This window comes from Neovison vison, chromosome 1 (genome assembly GCF_020171115.1).
Source record: "Neovison vison isolate M4711 chromosome 1, ASM_NN_V1, whole genome shotgun sequence".
In the NCBI taxonomy this organism is placed as follows: Eukaryota; Metazoa; Chordata; class Mammalia; order Carnivora; family Mustelidae; genus Neogale; species Neogale vison.
The window spans coordinates 291,555,910-291,577,613 of NC_058091.1; the positions used below are offsets into that span (position 1 = coordinate 291,555,910).

The 21,704-nt window shown below is 45.2% G+C and overlaps 1 protein-coding gene across 2 annotated transcripts in view; it reads left to right on the plus strand.

The window, feature by feature from the left end:
• The window catches only part of MTMR12 (myotubularin related protein 12), a 74,000-nt gene that overhangs the window by 16,394 nt on the left and 35,902 nt on the right, over positions 1-21,704 (plus strand). For both annotated transcript variants that reach the window (XM_044233190.1, XM_044233198.1), the window contains exons 2-6: positions 12,964-13,024; positions 15,671-15,813; positions 17,375-17,447; positions 18,194-18,324; positions 20,261-20,354. In XM_044233190.1, coding sequence (XP_044089125.1) covers positions 12,964-13,024; positions 15,671-15,813; positions 17,375-17,447; positions 18,194-18,324; positions 20,261-20,354 — 502 coding nt within the window. The remainder of the gene's footprint in view (positions 1-12,963; positions 13,025-15,670; positions 15,814-17,374; positions 17,448-18,193; positions 18,325-20,260; positions 20,355-21,704) is intronic.

Sequence of the window (21,704 nt, forward strand, 5' to 3'; positions counted from 1 at the left end):
TCTCTGACCCCATCTGAATGTGGCTGGATGCCCCTGCTCTGCTCCCGTCAGCCTGTGGCCTGTCCTTCTCCAAACGCAGCAGCTCGCACACGGCTCTGTTACGGCGCGTGCTGTGCTCCGCGCCTGCTGCTCTGGGAAGACCGAGGCCCCGGGTTCTCTCCTGGATTCGTGGTGCTGGAATACAGCGAAAGAAGGGACAGCTCAGTCCGTGGAAGAGTCTGTGGAAGGCCGGGAGGCAGAGTCCTGGAGATGGCTGTGGCCAGCCGGCAGAGGCGGTTGGACTGTAGCGAGGAACAGGATTCTGGTCGGGCCCACTGAGGCTCCAGTCCCACCTCACTTCACCTTGGCCAGCCTCGTTTCCTCATCTGTGACCTGAGAACGCTGATAGCTGCTAACAGAGTCGTGAGGGCTGCAGGAGCTGGTGCATTCTTTGTACGATCTTCTATCTACCTCTAGTATTTATGGCACCGTTTGCCCAGTGTTCCAATGATTACTTTTTATTTGTCTGAAGTTAGGGAGGGCAGAAGTCACTTCTTATTTATCTTTAAATCCTATGCACTTGGCATTAGGATGTTCAGGAGCTTTTTGTTGAAGTGAATTGGTGCATATTAGAGATGGGTCACCTTGCTGCTCGGAGTAACCCAGATCCCGCCCAAGTGTTGACTCCCAGGTTTTGCCCCTCGGGCTCATTAGAGCCCTGTGCTTTGGGCCACTCCTCAGAAATCTAGTTCTGAGAAGGGATCACAGGGACAACTTGCTAATGCCAGGCCTGCTGTGTGATGTGGATTCTGGTAGGTGTGTCTCCTTGGGGCCATACACTTGCTGAAGAATGGGTGGCAGTTCTCAGTCTTATCTGGCGTATGTACGTTGCCTACGTTGCCAGCATAGGAGCGCTTCTGGCTCCTGGGGTGGGGGTGATGTCTGGGGGGGTGGGGGGGTGGGCAGCTGCCCCTCCTGGGGATGGTTGATATTCGCAGTGGGAACAGGAACAGATGCGGCAATTTTTGATCTGTGGGGTGGAATGTCTGGAAACTGGAAGACTTGTTATTCATGCCCTTAATGTCTTTTAAAATTAAAACAAAAGGAATACCCAAAACATTGGGGTAAATGATGGAATAAGAAATTAACAACAACAAAAAAACCCCCACTCCTGTCCTAGCACTGTGGCAGAACTGTTCTCCATTTCTGTTCAGACACTGTTCTAACTGAATTCAGGCCACTGGGATACCCTAGTTTTGAAAATGTGGACACGCGGAGACTGCTGGCAGCCGTCCGTGCATTCTTCTGTGCCGTCACGGCACAGAATGTCCACGCTCAGAGGGAGTAGCAAGAGGTGCTGCACAAAGCATTTGGTCCATTTGTAACTGCCACATTTGTTGAAAATTTGCAGCATTTTCAGATGAGTTGGTTCTCAAAGATCTTGCAGAGTTCAGGAAAAGTCTGTCAGTGTAACTAGGAGAATCAGTTTTGTGTGATTATTATTATTTTTTTAAGATTTTATTGATTTGACAGAGATGACAAGTAGGCAGGGAGGCAGGCAGAGAGAGAGAGGAGGAAGGAGGCTCCCCGCTGAGCAGAGAGCCCGATTTGGGGCTCGATCCCAAGACCCTGGGATCATGACCTGAGCCGAAGGCAGAGGCTTTAACCCACGGAGACACCCAGGCGCCCCAGTTTTGTGTGATTATTAAAGAGCCATGCTTTTCTACCTTTTTTCCCCTTCACATTGAACCAAGATAGTTAATTGGGGTCAGTAAGGACTTTGATCCCATGGTTCATTGCTCTGGAAGTAAGATTGGTCCCATTTGCTGGTTAGGCAGCTGGGTAGGGAGTGTTAGGAGTTGAAGGATGGGGGGACCGAAGGAGTACAGGGTTAAGAGGAAGTCCAGGCCCCCCTCTGAAACCAGGGGGCAATTTAAGAAAGCATAGAGGCGGGCGCCGAGATGGCTCAGTGGGATAAGCCTCTGCCTTCAGCTCAGGTCACGGTCTCATGGTCCTGGATCGAGCCCCGCATTGGGCTCTCTGCTCGGCGGGGAACCTGCTTCCCCCCTCTCTCTCTGCCTGCCTCTCTGCCTACTTGTGATCTCTCTCTCTGTCAAGTAAATAAATACAATCTTTAAGGAAAAAAAAAAAAAAGAAAGCACAGAGGCAGCTGTCACTCCGTGTGAGTTGAATTGGCTGTAGGATCCTGGGATGATGCCAGCCCCAACTTCGGCTGTTGCGCTCCTGCAGTTCTAACTGGACAGTCTTCACGATTTCTGCTCTTTCTGGATTAATGCCACACACATGACAGGCTTGAATGGAATGCACTCTTTCTCCAGTACTTTACCATATGATGAGAGCATTTGGTGATGCCAACCATAGTAACGGCGCAAGCCTAGACAGACAGACACTGTATCTGAAGCCATATGTTTCTCTGGTCCCTGCTCAGGTGATTTTAAAACCTCTCACTTCTTGGTCATTACTAATTAAATTAGTCAAGGAAATCTTTTGAACATGTTGCATGTGAAAGGTTTGTGTGGGGGGCTCTGGGGATATATGGTGAGCAAAAAACCAAAACAAAACAAAGATGTGTCCTCAAGGAGTTTAGATTGGTGGGGAGGTAGACTTAAATAATTACATAACAAATGTGAAATTTAACTATGGCAAGGGCTCGGAGGAAGAGAGAGACGGGGGGCTGTGAGAACCCAGTAACAGAAATGGCCCTTGTCCTGAGACCTGATGAATACTCAGATTCACAGGGCGGAGAAGGAGAGAAGCATTCTGTAGAAGGAGCATCCTGTGGAAACACCTCAGGATGGGAAGGAGCAGGTATGGGAGGCTGAAAGAAGGCCAGTGTGGCCAACACGCAGACTGAGGAGGAGAATGGTGGGCAGGCAGAGTGGCCAGGTGGGTAAGGGCCAGGCTGCACAGGGCCTCATAGGCCACGTCAGGGCACTGTCTTCATCCCGCCAATAATGCAAACAAACTGTGCTCTGACAGGCTCGCTGCTTCTTTAGGGTGGAGAACGGATTAGAAAGTGGGTGGATGCAAGTAAACTGGCTGGCAAGACCACCTCCAAGTGGGAGATGGCAGCTTGAACAAGGTGATACTGGTGGAGATAAGGGAGGAACATGGCTTCTAGAAACATTGAACCTGTGATACTGATGCAGTTTGGTGGTAGGTTGGATCTTGAGGCTGTCGGAGGAGGGAGGTGTAAAGGGAGTCTGTTAGGTTGGCTTCCAGACTACGTGTTCTTCAAGGGAAGCGCGGACTTGGCAAGGCAGTACATAGCAGTATTCATCGTGGCTGGAGCCTTTCCTGGAGTGCCGTGCATCGGAAGATTCCCACTGAACCCTCAAGGGTTTGTTGGGGTGACAGCTCAGAGACTTCTGCCTCAGGGGACCCAGGGGAATAAGTCACAAGAGGTAGCTCGGGGAGAGTTGAAGAAGCCCCACACCGAGCGCTTCCCCGTGCAGCCAGCCCTTGCTCCTGGCCGGAGGTGTTTTTGGTTTTTGGTTTTTTCCCCTTCGGTCTCCTGTTCCCTGTCTGCAACACACTTTGTGGTTTTCCCTGGGGACTTTTATGATTCTTGGATTGACTTGGTTTCGGGTGGGGCTAGCAGATATATTCACTGATCATTTTGTCCCATTTTTCCTTCCTTCCATGTAAGGGGCCATGTGGTGTCCTCTAAGGACACGGACCGAGACAGCTACGAGGTTGGACTTCACCTCCACACGTACTAGCCATCCTGGTTGGGTGTCTTCATCTGCAAAATGGAGATAATAGTGGCCCTAATAACCCCACTTCAAAGGCTTGCCATAAGGATTAAAGAAGTTAATAAGTATCAAACCCGTAAAACAATGCCTGACACATACAACTCAAGAAATACTTACACCCTACGGCTGGGTGGCTCAGTAGGCTAAGGTTTTTGATTTTAGCCCAGGTTGTGATCTCAGGGTTGTGAGATTGAGCCCTGCGCATGCAGCCTGCCTAAGAGTCTCTCTGCCCTGCCCCTCTGTCCCTCCCCCCACCAAAAAAAAATATTTATCATTATTCACCTCTCAGTCTCAATAAGGGCTGGTCCTTGTAACTATCCTCTTTGGCATTTACAGAGTGGACGTTTGTGATTTCTGTAGTCCACAAGTGACCCCTGAGCCGTGATTTACTAATCGTAGTGTTGATAGGGAAGAGACTGTATTTACTTATCCAATTGTAAAGATCAGGTCGGATAGCCTTTAGTCACTCATCCAATAGATTTTCCCATGAAGACAACAGCTTATACACACTCAGAGTGCAGCGTGAGCAGGAGTGGGGTGTCCATGTGCGAGTTTGATCCTGTCCTCTAACCCACTTCGAGATCCATGTTCGGACTCGGCGTATCCAGACGTGGGTGCCCCTGTACCCTTGTTGGTAACTGCTTCCTCTCGCCTCCATTTGACTGTGCTCATTCTCCCACAGTCAACAAGCAACGGATGTTGTAACTCTTTCTCTTTCTTGGGCACATTGAGATATTAACTCCATGTTTGTCAGTCTTTGTTTTTCTGCGTAGTTCAGAAAGCTGTTGTAGGGGCGCCTGGGTGGCTCAGTTGGTTAAGTGTCTGGCTTCGGCTCAGGTCATGATCCCAGGGTCCTAGGATTGAGCCCCATGTCAGGCTCCCTGCTCAGCAGGGAGAGCCTGCCTCTCCTTCAGCCAACTCTCCCTGCTTGTGTGCTCTCTCTCTCTGTCTCAAATAAATAAATAAATAAATAAATAAAATAGTTTAAAAAGAAAAAAAAGCATCTGCCTTTTGCTCAGGTCATGATCCCAGGGTCCTAGGATTGAGCCCCATGTCAGGCTCCCTGCTCAGCAGGGAGAGCCTGCCTCTCCTTCAGCCAACTCTCCCTGCTTGTGTGCTCTCTCTCTCTCTGTCTCAAATAAATAAATAAATAAATAAATAAATAAATAAAATAGTTTAAAAGAAAAAAAAGCATCTGCCTTTTGCTCAGGTCATGATCCCAGGGTCTTGGGATTGAGCGCCGTGTTGGGCTCCCTGCTCAGTGGAGAGTCTGCGTCTCCCTTTCCCTCTACTCTCCCCACTCCTATTGTGCGCTCTCTCTTTCTCTCTCTCAGACAACTAAAATCTTTAAAAAAAAAAAAAAAAAGCTATTGTAAAATACAGGAGTGAGGGGGTGCCTGGATGGCTCAGTGGGTTAAAGCCTCTGCCTTTGGCTCAGGTCGTGATCCCAGGGTCCTGGGATCGAGCCCTCCATTGGGCTCTGCTCAGCAGGGAGCCTGCTTCTTTCTCTGCCTGCCTCTTCGCCTACTTGTGATCTGTCAAATAAATTAAAAAAAAAAAATACAGGAGTGAGGACATAGGACATAGCCAATGAGACTCCATTCTGCCTTTTCTGACTCCTCCCCACCACCCAAACAGATAGCTTCCCAAATTAAAAGAAAAAAATTAAGTTTTTTGAGGGGAGGATTTTAAAGTTTATTTATTTACTTTTTTAGTAATCTTTACACCCAGTTTGGGGTTAGAATCCATGACCCTGAGATCAAAAGTCCCATGTTCTAGCTGAACCAGCCAGGCACCTGGGGAAGTTTTTTTGGTTTCTTAGTTTTTTTTAATGATTCTCTTTGTATACAATGACTTATTGGAGTCCCTTCTGCTATTTCTCTTCTTAGGACCGTTGTCTATTTTGTTTTGGGAATCGCTATTTGATGGTAGTGATCATGGTACTTATTTTTTCCTGAGTTTTTATAAGAATTGGATAGTGTATAATTTATAATTATTTTGAAGTATTAACCAGAGAAAGGTTAGATACTAGTGATGGTTGCCTACAGGTAGCTCCTTAAATTATACTGCTTAAGCACTTACATTGGTTTTTATTCTCAATTTGTTACCAACTTTAAACAATTTACTCTCAAGAGAATCAACTATGGTGGGGTGCCTGGGTGGCTCAGTGGGTTGGGCCTCTACCTTCAGCTCAGGTCATGATCTCGGGGTCCTGGGATTGAGCCCTGCATCGGGCTCCCTGCTTGGCAGGGAGACTGCTTCCCTCTCTCTCTCTGCCTGCCTCTCTGCCTACTTGTGATCTCTCTCTCTGTGTCAAATAAAATATAATAAAATCTTAAAAAAAAAAAAGTCAGCTATGGAGAAAGATTTACTTTTCGTACAGCGTATTGGAGTAGTCCCTTCCTCAAATGCAGTGTTCTCTTTTTTTTTTTTAAAGATTTTATTTATTTATTTGACAGACAGAGACCACAAGTAGGCAGAGAGAGAGGGGAAAGCAGACTCCCTGCTGAGCAGAGAGCCTGATACAGGGCTCGATCCAAGGACCCTGAGATCATGACCTGAGCCGAAGGCAGAGGCTTAATCCACTGAGCCACCCAGGCGCCCCAAATACGGTGTTCTCTTAAAGAAGCCATTAGTCTACTCTCTGGGTCTTGCAGTGGGTTCAAAGTATTTTGTGTTGCAGGAGATAAAACACAAAAATGACCATTTCTAACTCATTGTGGGCTTCTAGAAACAAATCTTTTTTTTTAAGATTTTATTTTTATTTGACAGAGACAGTGAGAGAGGAACACAAGCAGGGGGAGTGGGAGAGGGAGAAGCAGGCTTCCCACCGAGAGCAGGGAGCCCAGGACGTTGAGATTGTGACCTGAGCTGAAGGCAGGTGCCTAATGACTGAGCCACCCAGGCGCCCCATAACAAATCCTATTAAGTGAAAAATGCCATTTCTTTTTCTTTTGCTTCAGATATTCCTGTATACTCTGTCTTACGGAATTACGGCCACCTTGGGTGTCACTAACTGCAGGAGCTTCTGATCCACAGAAAAGAATTCAGAGTAGATTCAATTTAGTTTAATGTGGGAAATAGGACTGAGAGAGAAGTAGAAATTTTTCTTACTCTTGTGACAGAATCTTGAATAATTGTAACTCTAATTCTAGAGTAAATTCTTTGTTTATTCAGAAGAAAGGACAAGAGAATGAAAGCAGTCAAGAAGCACAGATACTGTTATGACCAACAGTGATAACTCCCATTTCCTGAACAAATGTGCCAGCGTTTGCATACATTTTCCTTCAAGCCTCATATTAGGTAGTATTGTTTCCATTTCCATAGGAGCAAGTGAAAGCTCAGCCAGGCGAAATGACGCTGCCAAGGTCATATCTGTAGAGCAGAGCTGGATTTGATCTGTGGCCCCATTTCTGTATTCTTTCTGATGTTAGTGCCTACGCTGAGAGAAGTTTGGAGAAACAAGGGGGGAAATCAAAATTTATTAGTATTATGGTGTATTAAAAATACAGCTTTCTGCTGTAAAAAAAGGTAGATTTCACCCTAAGATGCTCATAGATTCCCACCTAATATGTGGGTGCAAATACATTTGCCCCCTCAGATTTTCTATTTTAGCAGAGAAAACAAGTGTATTAAATACCCATTTGAGAGCAGTAGAGCGACTTTCAGGAAATAAAGTGTCTCTGGTGTGTCTTTTTCGCCCTTTGGTGCCAAATGTGATTGAAAGAAATTGTTTTGGAACCTTTAGGGACGTTGGCTCTTGGAATTTGCCCTTCTGGCTGGATGAAATTAAACAAAAACTGAGAATAACAATCAGTTTTTGACTCAAAGCCCTAATAAACAGTGAAGGGTTGATGTGAAGCATTTTGGCATCTGGAAACATTCTGGCTTATGAGAGCTTCATTGACGAATCCCCCTCCAGAGCCCCCCACTCTTTTCAAGGTCAATCGCTTTCTGGTAGGGCCCGTTTTCTGCCTTTCCTGAGGTGCCTTAGGTCTGTCACACTTTTGAGAATATGTGCAACTTAAATGTGAACTTGGTAAGAAACTAGAGAATTTGCTTTTTAAGAACCAGTGGAATGAAAACAGGCTGCTTTTCAGCCTCTCAGCAGATTCTCAGGAGTGTTGGCTGACTTTGGCTTTCACATGCTTTTGTCCTGGATGTGGCAGACCCTTGTACAGTGAAGTACAGTTCTCCTAAGGGAATTCTCCTAATTTGTCCTAATCAGTTTTGTAATAAGAGACTGGTTTCCTACTACAGGCAGTGGGTATCACAGCCATTTTCCCTTTTGTAGTAGGAAACCAGAGACCGTATTTGTTAGAACTAATACTTAGCAGGGAAGAATGTGACTTCTGGAACTCGTCAGGGATTGGACTGTACCCTGGATTAGTGATTTATTTCCTATAAAAGGAAAGTTCCAGAACCTCTTTAAGCCTCATTTTCTTCATTTTAAAATGGAGACAGTACCACTGCTGGAGTAGTGCAGATTAATGAGATACTAAGGAAGACCACTTACTTGGCACATGGTAGCAGCTTAGTAAGTGTTGGTTGTTACTATCATTATGGTGAAAGCCTGCAGTTGAAGTGAAGGCTGAGCCTGACAGACTGAGGAGGGCTTTGATGGCCATGCACAGGCTTGGACACATCTGTGTTTACTGCTCCGAAATCCTTTTGTCTTCATGATTTTCTATAGGCCTCAAAGTAGATGAGGTTGCTCTCCGAACTGTGTTGTGGATGAATAAAGTTTTGTTATAATTCTTTAGTGGCATTTGAGGCAGGGGCTCATGTTTGATAGTGTGGCATTAGTGGCATTTGATGATTTTTCTTGGGTGCTGGCTTTTCAGCAGCAGTGTGATCTTACTGTGTTATTCTGACCTCTCCTTACACGGTTTGAGCTCTGAGGGCAGTTTAAGGGATCGTGGCAGTTTTAGTAGGAAGTTGAGCCCCGTGAGGAATCTTGGTGGTATTTCTGTCATCCCTCTCCGAAGCTTAAAGTCCCACACGCTTCATCGAGTACGTGGCTTCTCAGTGACTTAGCTAGCTGCTCTCTGTGTTTTCCCTTTTTTCCCTCACACCTGTTACTGGTCAGCGACTTGTCACCACCATCCAAATGTATTTAACATTGTTCTAAGGAAGAAGAGGAGTCAGTACGTTTAAAATGAAAAATGTGTATTAAGCTTTTGGGGCATTTGACAAAGATGATGATGACTGGGAAAAGGTCTCCAGCTCTTTCCCTTTTTCTTTCAGGAAATGTTCTAGTGGGTTCATACTCATCCCTCTGAGAATTTGGTTGCTTGTTGTGACAGTGTTCTGGAATGGAGAGAGCGGGTATGTTGGAGGAGTCTTTCCTTTTTGTTTCTTGTGAGGGAAAGCCAACAAGAACCCGGCTTCCTTTCCGGACACGCATGCTCAGGCTCACATCACTGTCATGATTTTGACCTTGCACAGGTCTCTTGTGCATTATCTTGCAAGGCAGGGAGTAGGGATCTTAATTCCATTCTTTTAGATGGGGACTCTGAGGCCAGGCACTTGCCCAAGGTCCCTTTGATATTTTTGTAGGCTAGAACCGTACAAAGGGTTCCTTATTTAGTCCTGTGATTTTTCCCGAAAGACCTGTATCAGAGATAGTAAATGCTATGTGCTTGACTCACTGCGCTGTTTAAAATCCTACATGGGCTCCTCACTACCCTTGGACTAAAGCCCGAACTCCTTAGAATGGCCTAAAGCCCACCACTCACGCCACCGTCTTTCTCACCTCTTACAGGATTAACTTGCGTCTGTGCCTTTGCATCTCTTCTCTCTACTTGACCGTACCTTGAACTCTTGCACATTCCTTAGGAGCCACTTTCCTAGAAGAATTGAGGGCATTTGGAGAAGCACTAGAAGCACTTGTTTGAACAGTCTCCCCTCTCCCAACTCGTCCCCTCTTTTGTGCTCCTGGAGCCCCACGTCAATACCTTTATTCATAGCATCCATCATGCGTTGTCCAAGAGTGTTAATGTTGTCTGTTCTCCCCCGGGACTGCAGACTCCTCTTTACCTAGCACTTGGGATTCATTTAAATTACCTTTGTGTCTTAGAAATCTCTTCTTTCTTCCCATGAACAACCTCAGTTACCTTTAGAAGCCTAGCATCCTCTGCTTAAAATGTGTGTGTGTGTGTGTGTGTGTGTGTATAAATGTGTATGTGTATAAAATACATGTATGACTTAGTTTAGAAGTGACTACGAGGCATTATGGTTTGGAGGCTTCACACATCCTTGCTCCATCTAAAACCTACACACTGGGTGCCTGAGTGGCTCAGTGGGTTAAAGCCTCTGCCTTCAGCTCAGGTCATGATCTCAGGGTCCTGGGATCGAGTCCCGCATTGGGCTCTCTGCTCAGCAGGGAGCCTGCTTCCTCCTCTCTCTCTGCCTGCCTCTTTGCCTACTTGTGATCTCTCTCTGTCAAATAAATAAATAAAATCTTAAAAAAAAAAAAACAAACCTACACACTGAGGCTGTAGAAGCTAGTTGTGGCATTTCATTCTTGGCTGCCAGTCTTTCTTGTGAGGTAGCAGCTATGACAGGGGTCCTAATCCTATAGCCCTGGATATATTATTGTCATTGACATATTATAATATGTGATTCTACTCATTGATGTTTTCTGTATTGTTAATGCGGTTGACCTAAGTAAGTAATTCCCTTGGTGACAACCAGAAGCCACCGTAACTAAGGTAGGTGAACAAAAGGATTTATTGTAAGGATGCAGGTGTGGTTCATGGAGCTGTGGCGCAAAGGTGTGGCTGGGCCTCAGTGTAGCCTGGGACCGTGAAAGTGCAGGCTTTTCTTTCCACATAACCTTCTCACGGTTCTCGTTCTCTGCAGAATAGCATTTTCTTTCTTTCTTTCTTTTTTTTTAAAGATTTTTTATTTAGTTATTTAAGAGAGAGAGGTCACAAGTAGGCAGAGAAGCAGGCTCTCTACTGAGCAGAGAGCCTGATGCAGGGCTCGATTCCAGGACCCTGGGATCATGACCTGAGCTGAAGACAGAAGCTTACTTAACCCACTGAGCCACCCAGGTGCCTCCAGAACAGCCTTTTCTGCTTTACCATACTTGTGACCAAATTTACAAGGTTGCAGTTTAAGTAGCCAGCTTGGTTAACTTCTTTTAGACTTTCAGCCAAATTAACTGGGGACGTAAAATGACTAACTCTTCAAGGGATCACTGTCTGCTTCCCAGGCATTTGATGGCGAAGCAGTGGTTCACTCCAGGAACTTGGGGGAGCAGAGAATAGTTGTTTGGGGAAAGGGAGTTTTCGGTAGGACAGAATCCTAAAAGGTTTCTCCTGATTGTATTGTTTATAGAATATAAAGAAAGAATTCTACTAACCATTTCAAGAATTGATACAGGTAGTTGTAAGTAGTATAAATTCTTTATCATTAGAAGATGCTACTTGCGCAGACACAGTAGTCGGGCTAGTCCTCTCCAAGCTGGCTGCAGTGTTTGAACTGAATTCCAAGCACTAGTCAAGATGATCACTAGTTTTCAAACAGCTGAGTGAATTTAATGAATAGTTTTCCTATATCCTTAGAGAAAGATGACAGACCTGTCAAGAATAATTGTGCTTTAATTTAGTGCCGTGCCAATGGCAGATGATGAAAGCTCCATGAGAATTTCCAAATAAGCAAAACACTCAGAGCATTTCTGTATGCAGGATGCACAGCGTAGAGTAATGCATCAAAATCCTCTGGGGATCTTTTTGCAAAACCAAGGGCCCCGCTGAATCTCTAGCACTCTGATTCCTTACACTTGTGATGAGGCTTGAGTACCTGCAGAGGTAACAAGATCCCCAGATGACGTGACACTCCCCAAGTCTAGAGGCACTGCTTCTTCAGAAGGACCTGATTTATTGGCATCTTTTGAGATGTGAACTGTAACGATCTCTAAAATACAGCATGCTCAAAGTGGGTTCTCTGAGGGGCACCTGGGTGGCTCACTCAATGAAGTGCCTGACTTTGGCTCCGGTGGTGATCTCAGAGTCCTGGGATTCAGCCCCCACCCCCAGTGGAGCTCCCCTGCACTCAGTGGGGTTTTTGCCTCTCCCTCTGCCCTTCCCCCTGCTTGTGCTCATACTCTGTCTTTATCTGAAATAAAAATCTTTTTTTTAAATAATGGGTTTTCTGAAACAGCTATGATTTTCTTCTTCAGCTTCAAGATTTCAGTGTTCAGTATTTCAGTCTGAATTCGCAACTTCAGGAAACTCCTACCACCTAGAGCCTCATGCCAAAGAACAAAACAGATTCTGATTTTATTTGTTAATAGAGCTGGTTGTGTCATGTAGAATTTTCCACAGTGGGGATTTGGCTGGCTGCAACCCCATGGTATCATTTAACATGTTTCTCTGACCCAGTGTTTCTTATAAATTGGTAGAATGATATGGAAACCCAGGCCGGTTGAGGATAGATATTTTGGAAGACTACGTAATAGATGGTGTGGTAGATTGCCTTAGGAGGCCCACCAGGCCTTTTCGTTACATCAGCACCCATGTATGACCTTTACCTTGTTCCACTAATTCATTAATGATTGCTAATTATCTTTGAAAACCCCCAAACAGTGAATCCAACATGAAGGCATTTGAAGATCTTTTCACTGAGAAACAATGACAAAGAACCTGGCCTTGATTCCTCATTAGAACTGATTGTATCCCATTGCACTGCCTTGGGGTATTAGGTAATTTGGAATGTTTTCCCATCTATATTTACTGCGTCTAGGTATGCTAGAGAGTAGATGAATCAGTATTGACTTGACACATTCCTGTTTTCCTGTTCTTATCTTCAAGTTTTACATATGTCCATTTTCTCTCAAGAACACGCAGTCATCTTTTGTTTTTGATCCTTGGTTCTCCCTGGAGGAAGAAGGGAGTCATGCTGTGGAATGTCTCCCATTCCCTTTCTGACTGTGTTGGAGCCGCCTTACTTTCTGTGTGACATTTATTCTTTTAGATAGGGAGGGCCCATCCCTGCCCCTCCAGTGGGGACAACTAATAATTTCCTGGAATTTTCTGTCTCCCTTTAGTTAAAAATACATTTTTAAAAAGCTTGTCAAAAAAACAAAAAAACTCCTGAGGGTATATGATGTTTTAGTGTGTATTGTGAAAGTATGACTTTACGTTATTCATTTTGAGCCCTTAAACAAAGAAAAATATTACCATTTGTTTTTCTCTTTTAGGAAATTCACACAAACGAGAAGGAAGTAACAGAGAAGGAAGTAACTCTTCACTTGTTGCCAGGTAACGGTCCTGTTAGCTTCAGACCTCACGTGCAACTCAAAGCCAGTGATAAATTATGTCATCCCTAGTATTGCTATATATAAGCTCCTTTGTTTTCATCCAGAGATTGTATAATAGGGATGAGCTGGACAAAAATGTGAAGATCTTTAGTTTAGTCACTACATACCTAGGTCTGAGTATTACAGCATCTGCCAAGAATTTTTCTTGTTTCCCCCCACACCCAAGCTGATGAAAATAAGCCTGGGAAATTTTTCCTTCACAAGCAAATTAGATCGTTCTCAGGTGGCTATACTTGGATGCATCCAGTATTCTGGTCCGCACTCGGGAAAATTCTGGTGCCTTATATTCCCCGCGCTCTTCCTGCGGCCTCTAGCTGCCCTGGACTCACACAGCCCCCGAGGCCTCCCCGTGGTCTCTGCCTCGAGTCTGAGTGCCAGAGTCAGGTGGTCCTGGGGCTTACTAAGGGCTCTGCTCCGTGATCGTCACTGAGAGTCTGAATTGACTGGATATTTTTGAGATGGAAGAGGGGCTGTATACCTGAAGTTAAGCTTTACTCTTTCCTGAATTCAGAGACAGAAACTCTTTGGTGGTTGTATCCCCTTCCACCTGTGGAGCTGTCCTGGGGGCTGTGAATTTGGTCTTCCATTTTCTTTATCCTAATCCCAATAGCTTTTTTTTCCCATTAGACTTTTTTGGTATATTTTCCCAAAGCAATAGAGGCCTCATTCTGGTACTAATGTTTATTGAGAGGATATGAACATGCACCCGTTTCTGACTGATCCGCCTTGTTTGGTAAATGTATTGGGATCCTGAAACTTGGAAGAAATTTTTTTTTTCTGAGTTTCAAAGGTGTTTTTTGTTTTGTTTTGTTTTGCTTTTATTAATGATGTCCTAAACCTTAGTCCACATACCACATTGTCCTTCCTTTTCTTGAGTCATAGATCCTGGAACTCTCATTTTTACGGACTTTCTCTCCTCCTCTGGATTACTTGATGTGCGCCTCCATTCCCAGACTAGACTGAGATTTTTTCCAGTTCCCGCCTCCCGCGACTGGAGACTGTCTCTGCCCGCAAGCGGATGGCGATGACACAGCACACGGGCCTGCAGAGCCGCAGGGGGTGTGGCATTAGCCGCTTCGTGCCCGGGTCTAGTCGCCAGCACACGGCCATGGCCTGACCCCAGGTTGCCTGGTCTTGGGGAGACACTATTAGAAGCTGTTTCGCACTAAGAGTTGAAGGCACAGGAAGCCATGTTCACATATCTTCCACCTTGAACTAGTTGAGACACTTTTTCTGAGCTATTTTAAACTCTGACCAGGCCCCAATTCATTGTTTTCTCTGAGCTCTGTGGTCCCTCTAGAGGCTGACCTAGCGACTGAGCCACCTTCCCATATTTCCTTAGTAATTAACCCCTTGGGAGATGGAAAGTTATACCGTAATATGCCTCCCTGATTGCCTCAGTGTCTGAAACTCTTCTTTATTTTTTATTTTTTTTAAAGACTTTATTTATTTGAGATAGAGTGAGAGAGAGCACGAGAGGGGAGAAGGTCAGAGGGAGAAGCAGGCTCCCCACGGAGCTGGGAGCCCGATGCGAGACTCAATCCCAGGATCCTGGGACCATGACCTGAGCCGAAGGCAGTCGCTTAACAAGCTGAGCCACCCAGGTGCCCTCTTCTTTATTTTTATGTTGAAAATTAGACCAAGTGAATTTTGAGCCAAAGAGTACATTCAGAGACAGTGGAGATAATATCCAGAGGGCGATTCTAAGGGGAGAGGGTTGTATTGAAAGAGAAGAACATTCCTTTTCTTTTTTGTTACAGAATATTTGCACTTGGTTTTTTATGTCTTTTCATATCCTTCTCCTTTTTCTGCTGTTGTCCAGACATCCAGCCCTCGTAAGCTTCTCTGCTTCTAGGGAGCAGCGAACGCTTACATATCCCGAAATCCCATTCTTCTTGACTGTAAAGTCCTCTGTATCTCCAGGAAATACAGCGGCTCGAGCAGGCGGGCCGCCTGCAGATGCAGCAGGAAAGGTGACACACTGAGAGGAAACACCCTCAGTGAAGAAAGAGAGGAAACCATTTTTTTTCCCACAACCCTCTGACCTCCCTTTTCCTCCCATCCTTGTCTGTGGAGCCGGAATGCATGCGGTCATGCTGCACCTCGGTGTCTGAGGAAGCCGCCTGCAGGCCCTGAGGCCAGGGATGCGCCCCGCGACGGCCCACGCTCCCCACAAAGCAGGCCTGAGCTCTAGAGCGCTGCTAATTCCACGCGTGGAGGGCATCACTCCTGGGGAACGCCTGCTTGGGTCCAAGTAATGGGAGCACTGAGCTCTGTGCTTGCAAGTGTAGCCGAGATCATTCCCGCGTATTGGACACTTTCCTTACTCACAGCAAGAGGATGGGACAGTGCCCTGTGTGAAGGTGTCTCTGAGCCATTTTGGTTTCACTTCTCAGGAGTCCCCACCCAGCTTTACCTTCGTGCCCCTGGTTTGCAGCTCCTGCTGAGCCGGGAAGGGTCGAGTCTGAAGGGCTGCCGCGTGTCCTGTGTTTGTCTTTCCCGTGACCAGAGCTGGGGAGGCTGTTACTGTTTGCATACCGTGTGTGCCCTGAGGACTCTCAGGGGGACTTGTTTTGGTTTCGATCAGGTGAACAGCTGCTCTGTGAAGCCAGCACGGTGCTGAAGTATGTCCAGGAAGATTCCTGTCAGCGTGGGATCTATGGGAAGCTTGTCTGCACAGACTTTAAAATCGCTTTCTTGGGCGATGACGAATCTGCGTTGGATAACGATGTATGTATGAGCTGCATTTGGCCGAGTTGGAGGGGAGCAGGGCAGTTGTGGCCCCATTGTCTTTTCACCCCAGCTCCTCAGTGGTGCTACCCCACGCCCCCTACACGACACATTAAACACAAAGGACAGAAGTCCTTACCGCTGCTTGGCTGTCTATCCTCTGGGATCTCTTTTCAGTGGCAGGACCGTTCTAAAATTTCCCTCCAGTGCCTAGAGTCGTGCGGGCTTGCGTCTGACTTCACAGGTTGACGCCATCAGCTTCTTCTTTTCTGTATTTCAGCACAATATGTATCCCTCATGGGACTCACTCTCCCCAGATACACTAGTTCCCCATGTTTTCTGTATACTGAGCTGTCCCTCAAATTGAGGAACTGAGTTCGGTTATGAAACTGATGCTGAATGCAGCACTGGAATTTGGGTTTACTTTGCCCCGAGTTGCAGTGTCCTTGTAAGACTCATCCCTACTTACAGAAAATGGGCAAGTGGCGTGAGGGAGAGGGTGGCTTACACCACTCGGGGAGTGCAGTTTACTGATGCAGAGCCAGCTGGCCTGGCCCCCCCCCCTTGCTGCCTTGGAGTGTGGTCTTCCGTGCTGCCATCTGCTCTAGTGGCTTGGCTCCTCGTCCTGCCCAAATACAGACAGCATTCACAGAAACTCGAATCTTTCAGTGTTTTCTTCCTAAACCTGGCTTCCTGTAGCTGTCACTCACCAGTTTGCATTTGTGTAGAGAAGTCTTAACTTCTCCAAGTGATTGTGGCATGGCCGGTTTGCCTCGGAGTGGCCCAGGAACGGCATGTCATGCCTGGGTTTGAAAAGAAAAAAAAAGGTGCTTACCAGCTCTCCTTGCATACTTCATCGTCTCTCTCCTAGAGAATGTGGCTGGCTCCATTTCCCTGGTTTTTTGTTTGTTTGTTTGTTTGTTTTTTAAAGATTTTATTTATTTTTCTGACAGAGAGAGATCACAAGTAGGCAGAGAGGCAGGCAGAGTGAGAGGGGGGGAGCAGGCTTGCCGCTGAGCTGAGAGCCCGATGTGGGGCTTGATCCCAGGATCCTGGGATCACGACCTGAGCTGAAGGCAGAGGCTTTAACCCACTGAGCCACCCAGGCGCCCCACCCTGTTTGTTTTTTAGAGGATATACTCAATTTCCCCCCAATAATTGTATTGAGATATAATTAACATAACATCATATTATTTTAAGGAGTATAACATAATGATTTGACACCTGTATATATTGCATAATGATTACCAGAATAGGTTTAGTTAACATCTTTTATCTCATACAGTTATGAAGTTGTTTTCCTTATGATGAGATGATCTTTCTTAGCAACTTTCAAATATACAATGCAGTTTTATTAAGTATAATCACAAGGCTGTACATTACAGCCTATGATTTCTTTATCATAACCAGCAGTTAGTCCCTTTTGACCACCTTCACCCATTTCTTTATGCCCTCTCTGTTTTTCCTAATGTGTAGTTTGGAAAATGGTGATTTGCTCTGCCTATAAATGTTTAGTAGGGCATAGAAAGGAGTCACAGTTGTTTCCTTTTGTATCTTTTAGGAAACCCAATTTAAGAATAAGGTTATAGGGGAAAATGACATCACACTCCACTGCGTTGATCAGATTTATGGAGGTAAGTATCTTTTCCCCCGGGGTGTTGCCAGCCTTTGAGAGTAGAGCTGGTAATGATAATATTTCTGTGGTCCTTTACAGGTGACTAAAATTTCTTTACATATTTATTTTGTTTAAATCCATTTTATGGATGAGAAAATTGAGATACAAAGTGGCTTATTTGGAGTCACCTAGCTGGAGTAGCTTGCACTTGAATTTGGAACCTGTTCCAATCCTCTGCAGTAACATTATAGGCAGATCTTACTGTGGCTGTGTTAGGTGTGTAGGTTTTACTCTAAAGACTAATCTGACAAAGGTTTGTTGCACTGTACCGACCTTTCTGCTAAGGGTTAAGCCTCTCTGCTTTGCTTCTATATTTTTGCAGTAAGGGCTTTTTCAGAAGTCATTCAATAGCCATTTATGATGATCCCAACATCAGTAGGTGCTGTGCGGTCCAAATTCTGGGGCAGGGAGAGAAATGTCCAGAGGGGCCCCTGGCCATAAACCCAAGACTCGACTGTTCTGAAAGCATGTCTCTTTTCCATCTTTTGTAATCTTAACTTTTGGAGTCCGTCCATTTTGAGCTTGTCCAGAGGAAGGAAGAACACTGCCCACTGTCAGAGAGCCGGGGCCCCTGCTGGCAGTTACATCGAAGGCAGCACCTTTCCTCTTGCTCTTGAGAGGTGTGACTAGTCTGCCTGTTTCCTCAGCACTAACTTTTTGCCTTACAACATGATTTCCCTTCTTGATTTCATCATCGATGTGTAGTGTTTGATGAGAAAAAGAAGCCTCTCTTTGGACAACTGAAGAAATATCCTGAGAAACTCATCATCCACTGTAAAGACCTGCGCGTGTTCCACTTTGGTCTGAGGTACACAAAAGAAGAGGAAGTCAAAAGGGTAACTAGTTACATGTATTTGGAGGTTTTCTTTGCCGTCATGTGTCACCACTGACTCCTACTTTTTGCTTATATTGCACGAAGCGGAGGGGAGCATTTCACTCTGTAAAGCTGAAATTGGTTTATAATCACAGGCTTTGAGTAGAACTGAGAGAGAATTTGGTGAAGCATGCTCGTGTATTATGTGGCACACGCTGCCTTTAATCCTAGGGTTCGGAATGGTTTTTCTCCTGGGTCCTCTGAAGACTGGGGGGTGGTAAACCGGGGGCAGGAGGCAAGCTGCTTCTCTGACATCTGACAGCGTTTCCAAAAAGTAGTAGCAGAGACCCCCAACTCCTGGAGGGAGTTCGTATCTGGGAAGTAGAAGTGTGTGGAAGGAGGAAGAGGTGCATGGGGTAGATGGGCAAAGCCAAGTTACTAAATGAGGCCTGGGATTTTGGACACTAAGGAGACTTAATCTGGTTGCTGGAGCAAATTAGAATGTATAACTGGATGAACTGCTTACAGTGGTCCCTGTAACTTCTACGGTTTCTCTTACGGAGGTATCGCAGGTCTAAAACTTGCCACTGTCCTGGTAAACCCGTCTGGGGAACCGTGCAGAGCGCCCGCTCCCCTGTCGTTCTGTCTTCGGTTGAGTTATACAGTTAATGGGCAATTCCCTGGTTTTCGTTCAGGGAGTGTGGTGGCTCAGTTAGAAAAATAAACATGACTCCCGTGTCTATTCTGAGGAGGGAAAGAGTGGTGGATGTAGGGAAAGTCCCTGAGAAGCCAGAAACTTCATTTGAACGATGATTTTAGTTATCTGTCCAAACATACTTTTGTTTGGAAACTTGAAACAAAAAGCACAATGGACTGATTTCTCATTCTGATTTTCTAGAATATCTTAAAGGCCACAAGTGGATCAGAATAGCTAAGTATCTTGGCTCTTGTCTGATATTAGCTCTACGTCACACGTGTCAGTTTTTTAGAGTATCTGAATATGGCACTTAAATTTTTGTAGCACCTTGCTATTGAGAAATGAGACTATGTTTTCAAAAATTTCCCTGGGAGGGGTGCCTGGGTGGCTCAGTGAGTCAATCCTCTGCCTTCAGCTTGGGTCATGGTCTCGGGGTCCTGGGATCGGGCCCCACATTGGGCTGTCTGCTCAGCAGGGAGCCCGCTTCTTCCTCTCTCTCTGTCTGCCTTTCTGCTTGCTTGTGATCTCTCTGTCTGTCAAATAAATAAAATCTTTTATTTTTTAAAATTATTTTAATAAGTAAAATCTTGTAAAAATTTTTTTTTTTTTTTTTCATAGAAATCAGGGACTCCAGGGTGGCTCAGATGGTTGGGCAACTGAGTTTTGACTTTGACTTTGGCTCAGATCATGATCTCAGGGTCATAAGATCAAGCCCCACGTCCGTCTCCATACTGAGTCTCCTTAATACTCTCTCTCCTCCTCTCCCTCCTACCATGCCCCCTAGCATGTGCTCTTACTCTCTCAAATGAATGGATAAATTTAAAAATAAATTTTTTTTTTTAATTTCCCTAGAAATTCAGGTGTCCCGGGCGGCTTAGTCATTGAGCATCCCGACTCTTGGTTTCAGGTCATGGTCTCAGGGTCATGGGATCAAGCGCTGCCTCAAGCTCTGTGCTTGGTGCAGAGTCTGGGATTCTCTCCCCTTCCTCTCCATCCTTTTCCCTGTTCTCTTTCTGTCTCTCAAATAAATAAGTAAATAAAATTTTTAAACTTTCCCTAGAAATTCAAAGCTCTTAGAAAACCAGACAGAATTGTTAACATTCTGTTTACTTGGCGTTATTCTAAAAGATAATATCACAATATAAAGACCTCAGAGTTTACATGCTGCCCATAGGAGCCTATTAGCGTGACTGAAAACCTAGACAACTCAGTGTTTATCTGTCAAAAGCGTGACTATACCCATTGTTTGGTTCTTTTCTAGATTGTCAGTGGCATAATTCATCATACCCAGGCTCCTAAACTGCTTAAAAGATTATTTCTGTTTTCCTATGCAGCTGCGACACAAAACAATACAGGTGAGTGTCTTCTGGGTTCTAATTTGCAGGTGGGCACACCCTTTAAATTCCTACCTGAAACTAGCAGACAAGAACTCATCCATGAGGGGTGCCTGGGTGGCTCAGTGGGTTAAAGCCTCTGCCTTCAGCTCAGGTCATGATCTCAGGGTCCTGGGATTGAACCCCACATCGGGCTCTTTGCTCAGCAGGGAGCCTGCTTTCCTTCCTCTCTCTCTGCCTGCCTCTCTGCCTACTTGTGATCTCTGTCTCTGTCAAATAAATAAATAAAATCTTAAAAAAAAAAAGAACTCATCCATGAGTTTCTTCTTCCTCTTTCCTAGCAATTGATCTCCTCTTGCTTGGGTAAGTCATTCAAGTTACTTTAAAAAAAAAAAAAAAGTTCCTATTTTTTTCCCTGTGATCTTTGTTTCTCTAATTTATCTTTAGGTTGATTTGCTTTTTCGTGAGGGATTATTGATATGATTGTTTCTTTTGAAGGATAAGATCAACATACTAAAATGAGGAATGTGAGACTGTAGAGAAACAAAATTCAGACAAGTTTAAAATAATCCTGTTTGTTGCTGGGTTTTTTTTTTCCACCTTAATATATTTGATTTGATTTCATAACACTCTAGAGAATATCCTGCATTCTAGAAAGCCTTTAAACAACCAGAACATACTCTGTAGCAAGTATTTTGGGGGAAATGCAACAGTTGTACATGAGAAAGCAAGTCTGGTTACATAACGTAAAATTGCACATGTTTTCCATTCAGTTCACTGAAAAAGGGAGCAGTCTTTTAACTAAGAAACTTCGGTCATCTGAATTAGCTATTAATAATGCCTAGCATTGTACAGTGTGTTCACAGATGTCTTTCTTCTCTCCATCTCTCTCCTTGATCTGTGTACTCGCTCTGCCAGTCAGTCTGAACATCAGGTTGATGTCGAGTGACTCCGTGCTAGGTGCTTTTCGTCACGGAAGCGGTGTGTTAGTTTAACAGGGTACATGGTGCTTTCTGGAGGGTAGGGTTGAACTGCTCATTGGGTCAACATTTTTGAACGCTTGCTGTGGGACAGGACTTGGGGATGGAAGTGAATAGGACTAAATCCATGTCCTCTGCGTGCATCACATCAAGCAGAGACAGCTGAGAGATGTGTCCTTTGGTGAAGGGGCTGCTTACACTGCGGGTGGGAGGGGGAGGCTGTCGCGGGGCACAGGCTGTGCTGGAGCTGACGGGGAGGATGTGGGAGTGTCTGGTGGGGACAGAGGAGTATTTTCGGCAGCAGGATCAGTGTGTGCAGAGATGTAGCTATCTGAGAGAGCAGGTTGCATTTTGGGAACTATGGTGACTTAGTAGAAAAGCTGTGAGTTTT